We start from the raw sequence: 12,572 nt of genomic DNA on the forward strand, positions 1-12,572 counted from the left end.
GAGCGAGGGTGATTTATATAGTATTGGAGTCTCAAAGATAGAAAGATGTATGTATTGTGTATTTGTGTTGCATCACTTCGGAACTACTTGTATAGTCGTGCCGAAGGTCTTGTAATAATTATTCTTCAGAACAAAACCGTCGAGATTCATGTACTTTAATTTCCTGTTCTCGACATCCAACTCCTCGATTCTTACTTTGGCACTTTCGGTCTTACCATCTGCAGTGACGAATCCAAAAAATAAAAATTACTCCCTTCATATCGTGATAGTGATATGAAATGTTAGGGTTAAATATAATGGAAATATACATAATTACATAAACACTATCTAAAATTATGTTATATATCAACATATGTTTTTTTTTTTTTTTTTTTTTTTTTTTTTTTTTTTTTTTTTAATATATATTGTTAAAAAGTATAGTCAAACTAACTTATGAATAGTGCAAAAATCAAACTGTTGCGATTATTACGAAATGGAGGTAGTATGTTAGTATTTTATAATCCCAGGATCTAGCTACATGAGTTGATTGTTTGACATTCACCATTTCACCAAACAAAAACACATCATAATAATCTTCTCACGCACATCTCAAGACATGTCATTTATGATTGATAACACTCATATATAACTATTAACAATGGCCTAATGGATAATTTTATAATTTTGAGAAAATTACAGCTGATATACAAAGAAGTATATCTTAAACTTGCATAGTTTCTTTTTACTTGACCTAATTTGACTTTGTATTATTCAAATATTTGACTTTTCTGGTGATTTAATTTATACGTTAAAAACTATAAAGCACAGTATATGAAATTTTGTTTGAATTATTTCAATAAGTTCCATCATTATATCTATTTGTAATAATTTTAACTTATTAAATATTAAAAATATTATTGATTAATTATATTACAAGCATGATGAATGATACGTGTCAAGTATATTAGAAAAAAGAACGGAGTAAGATATACTTATTAAATTATGCATTATAAACATAATCATGTTAGTAAAAATTATGTGAATGAACATAGCCATAGCTATTACGAAGTTAGCCATGTAGTCTAGGTCAACTAAGTGTAAGATGTATACTTACCAAAAAGATAAGTCCAATCTATGACTGCACCGACCTTATCCCACTCCCCCTAAACAAGCTCAACTTTGGGAACTTTGTTAGGGCATAATTTGGAAATAAGGTGTGATTTGCAAGCCCAAACATTTAAAAATATCAATTGACTTTGTGAGAAATTTTGGAGGTTTCGGGATCCGGTGTCGAAAAGTCTTGAAATTGTATGGGATACATTTCAGGGTCATATAATGCCTTTTGGAACCATATATGATTATTACTTGTTGTCATAAATGTTCGTGTAGACTTGAATTAATGAAATCGGTACAACTTGTAAATCTGTAAATTGGTCGTTTAAAGGCAAATTGGATGGTTCCACCCATCCAATTGGACTCCCGGAAGGTATTAGGGACCATGGTAAACATTTTGGCAATTTTTATTTCCGGGCGAAAAGAAGTCAAAATATTCAAAAATTGAAGGCTAATATCCACGTTTTCTGAAAAATTTTGGGGTTTTCGAGGCCCAATGTAGAAAAGTATTGATATTTTAGGGGATACATCTCGGGGGTCATATAATGTCGTTTCGAACCATATATGATCATTATATGTTGTCATAATTGTTCGTAGTATGCTTGAGTTAATGAAATCCGTGCAAGTGATAAAACGGTAAATTGGTCATTTAAAGGCAAATTGGATGGTTCCAGTGTTCCACCAACCCAATTGGACTCCCGGAGTGTATTAGGGACCATGGTAAACATTTCGGCAATTTTTATTTCCGGGCGAGAAAAGTAAAAGAATTCCAAAATTGAAGAATAATATCCACACTTTTTAAGAAATTTCGGAGGTTTCGGGGCCCGGCGTCAAAAAGTCTTGAAATTCTAGGGGATACATCTCGGGCTCTAATAATACCGTTTGGAACCATATATGATCATTATTTTTTGTCATAAATGTTCGAAATAGGCTTGAGTTAATGATATCGGTGCAAGTTGTAAACCGTTAAATTGGTCGTTTAAAGGCAAATTGGATGGTTCCACCCGCCCAATGGGACTTCCAGACGGTATTAGGGATCATGGGAAACATTTCGGCAATTTTTATTTTCGGGCGAAAACAAGTCAAAAATTTCAAAATTGAAAGCTAATATCCACGCTTTTTCAGAAATTTTGGAGGATTCGAGGCCCGATGTAGAAAAATCTTGAAATTATAAGGGATACATCTCGGGGTCATATAATGCCGTTTGAAACCATTTATGATCATTATTTGTTGTCATAAATGTTCGTGGTAGGCTTGAGTTAATGAAAAAAGGTACAAGTTGTAAATTGGTAAATTGGTCGTTTAAAGGCAAATATGATGGTTCCACCCACCCAATGGGACTCCTAGAGGACATTAGGGATCCTAGAAAACATTTCGGAAATTTTTATTTTCGGGTGAAAAAAAAATCAAAAAATTTCAAAATTAAAGGCTAATATCCATGTTTTTTGAGAAATTTTAGAGGATTTGGGGCCCGGTGCCGAAAAGTCTTGAAATTCTAGGGGATATATCTCGGGGTCATATAATGCTGTTTGGAACCATTTATGATCATTATATGTAGTAAAAAATGTTTGTAGTATGCTTGAATTAATAATGAAATTCGTGTAAGTTGTAAATCGGTAAATTGGCCATTTTAATGCAAATTGGATGGTTCCACCAACCCAATTTGACTCCCGGAGGATATTAGGGACCATGGTAAATATTTCAACAAATTTTATTTCCGGGAGAAAAAAGTCAAAAAAATTCAAAATTGAAGAATAGTATCCACGCTTTTTGAAAAAAAAATTTGGAGGTTTTCGGGCTCGGTGTCGAAAAGTTTTAAAATTCTAGAGGATACATCTCGGGGTCATATAATGCCATTTGGAACCATATATGATCATTATTTATTTTAATAAATGTTTGTGGTAGGCTAGAGTTAATGAAATCAGTGCAAGTTGTAAACCGGTAAATTGGTTGTTTAAATGCAAATTAGATGGTTCCACCCACCCAATGGGAATCCCGGACGGTATTAAGGATCATGGTAAATATTTTGGCAATTTTTATTTTCGGGCGAAAAAAAGTTAAAAAATTTCAAAATTGAAGGCTAATATCAATGATTTTTGCGAAATTTTGGAGGATTCGGGGCCCGGTGTCGAATAGTCTTGAAATTCTAGAGGATACATCTCGAGGTCATATAATGCCGGTTGGAACCATTTATGATCATTATATATTGTCATAAATGTTCGTGGTTGGCTTGATATAATGAAATCTATGCAAGTTGTAAACCGGTAAATTGGTAGTTTAAAGGTAAATTGGATAGTTCAACCCACCCAATTGGACACCCAGAGGGTATTAGGGACCATAGTAAAACTTTCGGGAATTTTAATTTCCGAGCTAAAAAAGTAAAAAAATTCTAAAATTGAATGCTTATGTCCACGCTTTTTGAGAAATTTTTGAGGTTTCGGGGCATGGTGTCGAAAACCCTTAAGATTTTAGAGAATACATCTCGGGGTCATGATATAATGACATTTGGAACCATATATGATCAGTATATGTTGTCATAAATATTCGTAGTAGACTTGATTTAATGAAATTAGTGCAAGTTATAAACAGGTATATAGGCCGTTTAAAGGGAAATTGGATGGTTCCAACCCCCACCCCCAATTTGGACTCCCGAAGGATATTATGGACGATGATAAAAATTTCGGCAATTATTATTTCTGGACGAAAAAAGTCTAAAAACTCCAAAAATAAAGGCTAATATTCACGTTTTTTGAGAAATTTTGGAGGTTTCGAGGTCCGGTATCGAAAAGCCTTGAAATTTTAGGAATACATCTCGGAGTCATATAATATCGTTTGGAACCATATATGATCATTATTTGTTTTCATAAATGTTCATGGTAGACTTGAGTTGATGAAATCGATGCAAGTTGTAAACCGGTAAATTGGCCGTTTAAAGGCAAATTGTATGGTTCCACCCACCCAATTGGACTACTAGAGGGTATTAAGGACCATGGTAAACATTGAAAAATTTAAGGTGCAAGCGGTTGTACCTTGCTTGGTACAACCAAAAAACGCAAAAAGAACAAGTAACTATTTTGTAAAGAACTTATACTTGTTTTGTAATGAACATCCAATTAATATATATTTTTTCATATCTAAAGAACATCTATAATATTAACAAAGAATATGATAATATTAGTAATAATCATTATCTATATATAACCACCATAATTTGATTTCACATTAACCAATGAGCATTTTGTCGCAAATAAAAGTACATTACACTGACAATCAAAGAACATAAACATATGTTCTTTTTCATTTTTTTTTGGTGCAAATATGTTTTTTTCACTCTAGGGATATGTTCATTACATTTTGATAGTATGTTATTTTCACTCTAGGTACATGTTCATTACATTTTAATAGTATGTTCTTTTCACTATTGTTATATGTTCATTACTTTTATATATCATGTTCTTTCCTACAAAACGACTGTATGTTGCATTGTACGGCGCCTGTAGGAACTAACTATTCGGTAAACATTTCGGCAATTTTTATCGTCTATACAGTGACAAATACAAATACTATATATTAAGATTATTTTTAGTAAACTATTAACTATTACTAAAAAAAAATGTGCATTATAGATGGACAAATTTCAATATTTTCTGAAAAAATTTCTTGTCTAAACTATACTATATGATATCATCCATTTTAATATTTTTTTTTTCCTTCCAAATTCAAACTATATTAACGAAATTATGACTCACATGTTTTAAACAAAGAATTGACTTTTTTTTTTTTTTTTTTTTTTTTTACACAAATCCGATCCAATCCGAATTAAAAAAAAATCCAAACCGAATTAGTAATTCGATTTGGTTTTCGGTTCGGTTCAGTTTTAATCCGAATTACTTTCACCTCTAATCATATAATTAAAAACATAATCATATTAAATTAGTAAAAATCAGTTGAATAGGATTGAGTTAGCCATAGTCAACGACGACAACCAATTGTAAGATGTAATAATAATACTTACTACAAAGATAGGTCGAAGAAATATAAGTCAATCAGGCTGATTTACAGATTGAGCAAATCAGGGGTCAATTTCGTCTTTTCACTCATATTAGTAAGGGTAATCCGGTCAGCTTGTGCAAACGTTGATATTCAATGTCGTTACCTTCTGTCATGAGGAATCAGTTAGAGAACTTCATCACTTTCCCCAATTCAAAACCCTAATCTGAAACCCAAACCTAGAAACTTCTTCTTCCTCCATGGCACCACCACCTATGACAGTTCAAAATGTCGACGCAAATGAAAGGCTTTCCCTAAAGGGTTGATATGGGCCTACTTTACACTCAATTCCAGTAGGGTGTCTTTTAGTTTCGCCGCAAAGCGGCCATAGTTGGGGAAGAAGAGGAGGACGACGGGAAGAATAGGAGGACGACAATAACTAAAGAATAGGACGAAGCGGAAGACTTCGTGGGATGGTTTGGCGGAAGGCGTAAAGATGGTGGTGGCTATGGTGGCTGTGAAGGGTTTCGGATGATGGATCCTGTGATGGTGACTATGGCGGTGTTGCTGGGGAAGATTGAAGAAGATGCTTTAAAAATAAAAATAAAAGAAATCTCTAAACCAAAACAGTCAAAACCAAACAATAATATAAAATTAATTTATTTGGTATGGGGGCCGACAAAAGCAACTGATTAACGAAAATTCATCAATCAGGTTGAATGCCTGGGTCTTCCTCAGATAGGTCCAATCCATGACAGCACCAGCCTTATCCCACTCCCCCTCAACTAACTCAATTTTAGGAATTTTATTAGGGCATAATTTAGAAATTAAACAAGGTGTGGCTTGCAAGCCCAAACATCAAAAAACTTGTCTGCGTCACACTTAAGCTCAATTTGGCCTTCAACCTTTAGGAGTTCAGCCATTTTCCCCTCTTCAAAGCAACTGGTTCTCGTCAGTAATAGCTCGAGGCCGAGGACACGCAGCCAGCCGATCTGATCTATGGAAGGTAAGTATGCAATAGTAGCTGAAAGAATCAAATAAAGATAAGAGTCTCCCTCGAATAAAGCATGGTTATCTCGTTATGAACCACTTCTTTTACTTGGCGATTCTTCGTTATCTCTTTGGAAGGTAAATTAAATTCTGAATTATCAAGAAGGGCATCTATATTCCCTGCTTTTAGTGTTCTTATTATGTTTCACATATGACATATATACTAATACTCCTCCCTTTCTTGCCAATTGGGTCGAACTTTTAAAATATTGACCATTATCATCATTGACTTATATATGTACTACCTCCGTTACATATTATTCGCAACGATTAAACATTTTTCTTCTCTACTTTATGTTAAATCGTTGCAAATAATATGTAACGGAGGTAGTATAAAAGATAAAATAGTTATGTGGATTTTGTTGGAATATAAAGTTTTTATAATATTTACACACACGGAAATAGATATGCACATGTTTTAAAACGCGTTTTGAAATCGTAAAAAGTCAAATGGGGCAAAAAAAAAAAAAAAAAAAGAGATATATGAAATAGTAATAAAGTGGGCCTGTTCATATTTACTTATTTTCAGTTCAGTTCAGTTCAGCTCCAATCGATTCAATTCAGTTCAGCTCTTAATTTCCCTCTCTCATAAAATATTCATTTCAGCTTAGTTCAGTTCAGTTCAGCTCCAATCAGTTCAGTTCAGTTCAGTTAAGCTCCAATCAGTTCAGTTCAGTTCAATTCAGCTCAGTTCAGTAAATATGAACAGACCCGTAGAACCAATATCCAACCAATGGAACATTTTGTGGGGTGTTTGTGGTATAAATATTTGAAACCATTTCTGATGTATATTTGTCGTAGTTGTTTTCAAAGATGCCAAAAAAAAAAAAGAAAAGGCTATCTCGTTTATACGTAGTATATGGGAATTGAATAACTTACACGATGTAATGAGCTAAAGTGCTAAACTATACGTTAAAGTCTAACTCGTGCATGAACTATCATCAATACTATTTCTCATTGGATTCTAAGCTTCCAATAACTAATTCCCTCCATCCTCTTATTTTTGCCTGATAGGTGTATGTTGACTTTATTAATTTTTGGTTGTATAAAATAAAATTGATGAAAGAGAATAATGGTGGATCCAAAATATTGTTTGGGAGAAGAAAATGGTGGTTCATATTGCTATATTGGCATGAAGCAAAATAAAAGGGACACACAAATACGGAAAGTGGAGCAAAAATTAAGGAATGGAGCTAGGAATTACTAATTTGTCTAAGAGTTGATATTTACAATCCAAAATCATGACCCATTTACATTATTTGTCTTTTGCGCTTCTTATTTATACAATAGGGAAAAAAAATAAATAAATTGTACACTATTATTATTGCATCCATTTTCACACACAAGGTACAACCAAAAATTGGAGCTAATAAAAGTCAATCAATCCCTCTAATTTAACATAACTCAACCATTGTCCAGTGAAGTCTCTGTATTTGATAATGTCTCAATATATGCTGCCTCTATTGATTATATATTATGTACAACTTTTGAGCATTATTTATGAGATATTAATATAAAAAATTCAGAAGATGTACATCATATGAAATGGAGCTAGTATGTATTTTCACCTTTTAATTTTTTTTTTTTTTTTTTTATAATTTTAATATTTTCAAAATCAAAGATACGAAGTACATGGAGCAATACTATCAGTGCATTTGAGACACTGAAAAAACAGTACACAAACCTTAGAATCAAAGTTATGTTAATTACATTCCATAACAAACGATAACAAAGGAGCAACAATAGTACATAATTAACGTACGAGTTGAAATATGAGGATCGACTAGCATAGACAAACTTATTCATTGCCAATGCCAAATATAGCACGTCATTTATTTATAGTAAGACAGCTCGTTGCAATTGTATCAACCAAACAGTGTAGATATACAGCGTACGTGCATAAGCATGAAAGCAAGCACACTAATGGCTTATCAACATCATCAAGTGCTGCAAAGATAAGCATCGATGTCTTTCGCAATGTCGAATTCTGCATCGATGTGCTCATTTGGTTCAGGAGCATCTTCTTTCAGCTTCTCAAATTCTAAGCTCAACTTCATAACGCAACCTTCACCTTTTGGAGTTACTTCGATCTTGCCGTTGAAGGTCTTGTAGTAGTTTTCCCGGGCATATCCGTCAATAACACTATATAAGTAAGTCCTGTTTTCGATATCCAGCTCCTCGATTCTTGCCTTGCCGGTAATTACTGATGGTTCACCGTTATCATCTACAATGACAAATTCATACATTATATACTAGGCATTTTGATCTTTAGTAGACCTCTCAAAAATATTATAAAAAAGGTTAAATTTTTTTTGTATCATTAATTGAGTATATAGATCAATTTTAGGGTTCAACCATTAGATTAAATCTTAAATTGAGTTTGTCGTTTAATCTGGTATTAGAGCCAAGGTTGCACTACTTCCTTATGTAACAATTCAATAGCTTGATTGACAAATTTTAAATTCGAAACTCAACTACTTTAACTGTTATTATCACTAATTATTTATCGGTGATGTTAATGTTTCTTAGTATATGACAATTCTTCTAATCATACATTATTATGTATGAAGTTAAGAGAACTTTTCCATTATTTTGAAACCATACTTTGTAAATTAAATAAATACAAAAGCAATTATATTATATAATTACGAATCAGGTGAATAAAACGTAACCATAATCAAGGAACACCTACATGTTAAGATGGAATGGAATACTTACTTATGAGATAAGTCCAATTAATTACAGCACCCTTCTTATCCCACTCCCCCTCAAGTAGCTCAACTTTGGGAACTTTGTTAGGGGTTATTTTTGGAATAAGGTGTGCTTTGCTTGTATAAATATCAAAGAGTTTGTCAGCATGACATTTGAGCTCAATTTGACCTTCAACTCTTTGAAGTTGAGCCATGTCTATCTTCCTCTCTCGAACACTAGTGTTAGTGAGCGAAGTCTGATTTTGTGAGGTTGAGCCGCCCGGTCGTAAGGGTGCCGCCTTATATAAGATAGAGAAGATAAGAGTTTCTCTCTTAAGATAGCAAGGTTAAATATTCTTTATCATTTTGAACCACTCCTTTAAATTTACAGATTTATTCTCCATTATTATTATTCCTTTCAAAAAAGGAGAAATTCTGAATTTTTAAGAAGGACTTCAATTGTGTTTTCTTTTAGACCATATAATATAAACTCATGCACATATAATATGTAGTACTCCATAGGTCTTCTATTTTTGCGCCATAGAGGTGAGGTAAAATTACTTTATTAATTTTTGTTCGACAGAAAAATAAGAAGGAAAAAAAATACCACCTCTTTTTTAATATTAGTTGCAACGTTGGATTATTTTATATCTTACAAATGATACCCTAAAGTTGCATTGCAACTAATATTTAACGGAGGTTGTAGTGGAGTTAATGGGGGTACAATAGTACAGTGGTTGTGAGAGTAAAGATGTGACCTTATATATCTAAAAAATGAATGAGGTAAAATTAAACCAACCGACACAAAAGGGACTGGGGAAAAAAACAATAAGAGGCGGAGGGATAAATATCGAAGCAGGACCAAAGAACAACTAGATCATATTCTTGGAATGAAACTTTAAAATGGAATTGTTATATCTAAGGGTTTGTTTGATGATATCGCCATGGTTTTTTGGTTTTTTGTTTTTAAAATCATATGATATATATATGATTTCCATCTCTTTGAACCACTCCTTGATACTAAATTTACTATTGAATCGTTCTCCATTATTTCCATAAAAGGAAATATTCTGAATTATTGAAAAGCGCATCAATAATACACTCATATTGTCATGCACATAAAATGTAAGCAAGACCAAAGATCAACTAGATCAAATTGTAGAAGATGCATCAATGCGTGAAATACATACATTACACGCATAAACCTTATAATTAAAATTTAAGTTACGTTACATTTCAATAATGAAATACAACAACAATAAAGTAGCAATACTACGTAAAATAATTGTTAAGAATAGCCAAATATAGCATGGCTTGCCCATTTATTATTTATAGTAAGGCAGCTAGTTGTAAACTTGTAACAAACTCCGTCAATGTATGCACCATGCGTCCAAGCATAGGCATGAAAGCATGCGCAATGGCGCGGCTTATCATCATCATCAAGCGCGGCAAAGATGAGCATCCATTTCTTTTGCAAGTTCAAGTGATAAATCAACGTGCATTTTTGGTTCAGGAGCATCCTCATTCATCTTCTCATATTCAATGCTCCACTTCATGATGCACCCCTCGCCGTTTGGGGTGACTTCCATCTTGGGCTTGAAGGTCTTGTAGTAGTTTTGCATCACATATCCGTCAAGCAAATTGTATCTCAACGACCTGTTATTGAAATACAGCTCCTCGACTCTTGTCTTGGCGGAAATTAGTGAGGTTTCACCGTTCTCATCTGCAATGGCAAATCCAGAAAATTATTATTAGATACTACATAATATGGGAGTATGACTTTTACTAATTTACATTATTAATGAACCAACTTAACCAAAAACTTAAGCTAATGGTTGAAGCTGGGGAATATTTTTGGAGATGTTAGTTAATATCACACTACTTCTTAGTTCTTACTCTAATAAGATGTTAGATTAAATAATTAAATATGCATGAACGAGTTATTATATAAGATAAGTAAAAGTAAGGTGAATGTACGTGTTACTTACTGATGAGATATGTCCAGTTAATGACAGCACCAACCAACCTTATTCCACTCCCCATTAACCAGCTCAACTTTGGCAATTTTGTTAGGGCTTATTTTGGAAATAAGGTGAGCATTGCAAGCCCAAACATCAAAGGATTTGTCTGGATGACACTTGAGCTCAACTTGGCCTTTAACACTTCGAATCTGAGCCATTTCTTCCCCTAGAACACTACTACTAGACTCTTAGTGAGCAAGTTTCTAATATCTCAAGGGTCGAGTTGATCGTTGATGGAAGGTAAGTGAGAGCAAGGGTGCCTTATATAATAGAAAAAAGCTAAGAGGTCGGTCAATATTCCATTGCTTTGAACCACTCCTTTTGATCAAATTGTAAATTCATTCTCCATTATTTCTTCGAAAGAAAAATTCTGCATTATCAAGAAGTTATAAATCTGCTCTTAGACCCTACATTGGCTATGGCTATATACGTTGATGCACGGATATAATGTATAAGCAGGACCAAAGACCCAACTTGATCATGTTGTAGGTGTTGGAATAATAAAAACTTTGAATTATTGGGCCCCAATTTATTCGCTCAATTTATTTTTTCGCTAAAAAAATAACCACCTAGTTGGGCCCCAATTTATTTTTCGCTTAAAAAATGAGTAAGGGGAGATGAAAATCGAGTGAGTAATGAGAAAAGGGAGGGAAAAGAAGAGAGAAGGTAAAAAGTGGGGCCCACATGATGTCATAAGATAGTTGGGAGGCAAATAGGTGGGAATTTTTGATGTTTTATAAAAGAGTAGGTGGTAATTTTTTAAAAAAATTAATAGCAGGTGGTAATTGCTAAAATGGAAAGAATAGTAGGTAATTGTCAAATTTTCCATTATTTAATGTATTTTTTTTTAATTCATCAGAAACAAAAGTTTGGAGGCAACGATTTACGTACATTATTGTATGTAGTATTAAGGAACAACTACTTTGTAAGAAGGACTAAACTCTAAATTCATGTCTAACTCCGGCTATAATGTTGTCAATGGCATTGTTTGGCAAATGGTTGTTGGCGGCTGGCTGTTGGCTGGTTCACTTGGCTTGTTTGACCAGCTGGAACGTTTGGCTGTTTATAATGGCTTTTGAAATTGACTGTTTAAGCTGGCTGTTTATAAAAAGTGTTTGGTAAATTAATTGGTGGTTGTTGGTTGTTTATTAGATAATTTGTGGGCCAACAAGCCAAAAGCCAACAAAAAAGCTACTCAAAGCAGCTTTTTCATTTTGGCTTAAAAGCCAGCTTTTTTGTTGACTAAAAAGCCAATTACCAAACACATTTTTTGGCTGTTTGACCACCTAAAAAGCCAAAAGCTAACCAAAAAGCCATTAAAAAGCCAATTACCAAACATGGCCAATATATTACTAGCTCCCTTCATCTCAATACTTTTTTTGCCTTAGTAGAGTTGGGTTTTTACTTTTTGTTTAAAACTGTGAGAAACTACCGAATAAAAAAAAATTGTAATAAACTTCATTTATTTTAAGGGACTAATAAATTACTTAATAAAGGTGAAAATAAATGTTGTAAAAAAAAAACTACCTAAGAAAAGATAAAACGTTGTAAAATACTACCTATATCGGATTTCCACCATTGATCGATCTCAAAACACTCTCGAAACTACCGCATTCCTAAAACTAACACAACGTGTTTAAAATCGCCTCAACCTGTCAACCCCAAAACCACCATCCTGAAGCACTAATTATAATCTACTCTTACCAACTCGGAATATCCTCCAACCACC

The 12,572-nt window shown here is 33.3% G+C and overlaps 2 protein-coding genes across 2 annotated transcripts; both read right to left on the minus strand.

Annotated features, from left to right (window-relative positions):
- Positions 1-7,930: 7,930 nt before the first annotated feature.
- LOC145592949 (MLP-like protein 43) lies at positions 7,931-9,110 on the minus strand. The gene is made up of 2 exons (XM_081649469.1): positions 8,851-9,110; positions 7,931-8,356 (listed from the first exon to the last, which is right to left on the minus strand). The coding sequence occupies exons 1-2, from the start codon at positions 9,035-9,037 to the stop codon at positions 8,073-8,075; spliced, it is 471 nt and encodes a 156-aa protein (XP_081505595.1). The 5' UTR covers positions 9,038-9,110; the 3' UTR covers positions 7,931-8,072.
- Positions 9,111-9,964: 854 nt separating this feature from the next.
- Positions 9,965-11,142, minus strand: LOC145592950 (major latex protein 146-like). Its single transcript, XM_081649470.1, has 2 exons — positions 10,811-11,142; positions 9,965-10,545 (listed from the first exon to the last, which is right to left on the minus strand). The coding sequence occupies exons 1-2, from the start codon at positions 10,863-10,865 to the stop codon at positions 10,262-10,264; spliced, it is 339 nt and encodes a 112-aa protein (XP_081505596.1). The 5' UTR covers positions 10,866-11,142; the 3' UTR covers positions 9,965-10,261.
- Positions 11,143-12,572: the final 1,430 nt, after the last annotated feature.

The sequence above is a fragment of the Chenopodium album genome, chromosome 18 (assembly GCF_948465745.1).
Source record: "Chenopodium album chromosome 18, dcCheAlbu1.1, whole genome shotgun sequence".
Taxonomy (NCBI): domain Eukaryota; kingdom Viridiplantae; phylum Streptophyta; class Magnoliopsida; order Caryophyllales; family Amaranthaceae; genus Chenopodium; species Chenopodium album.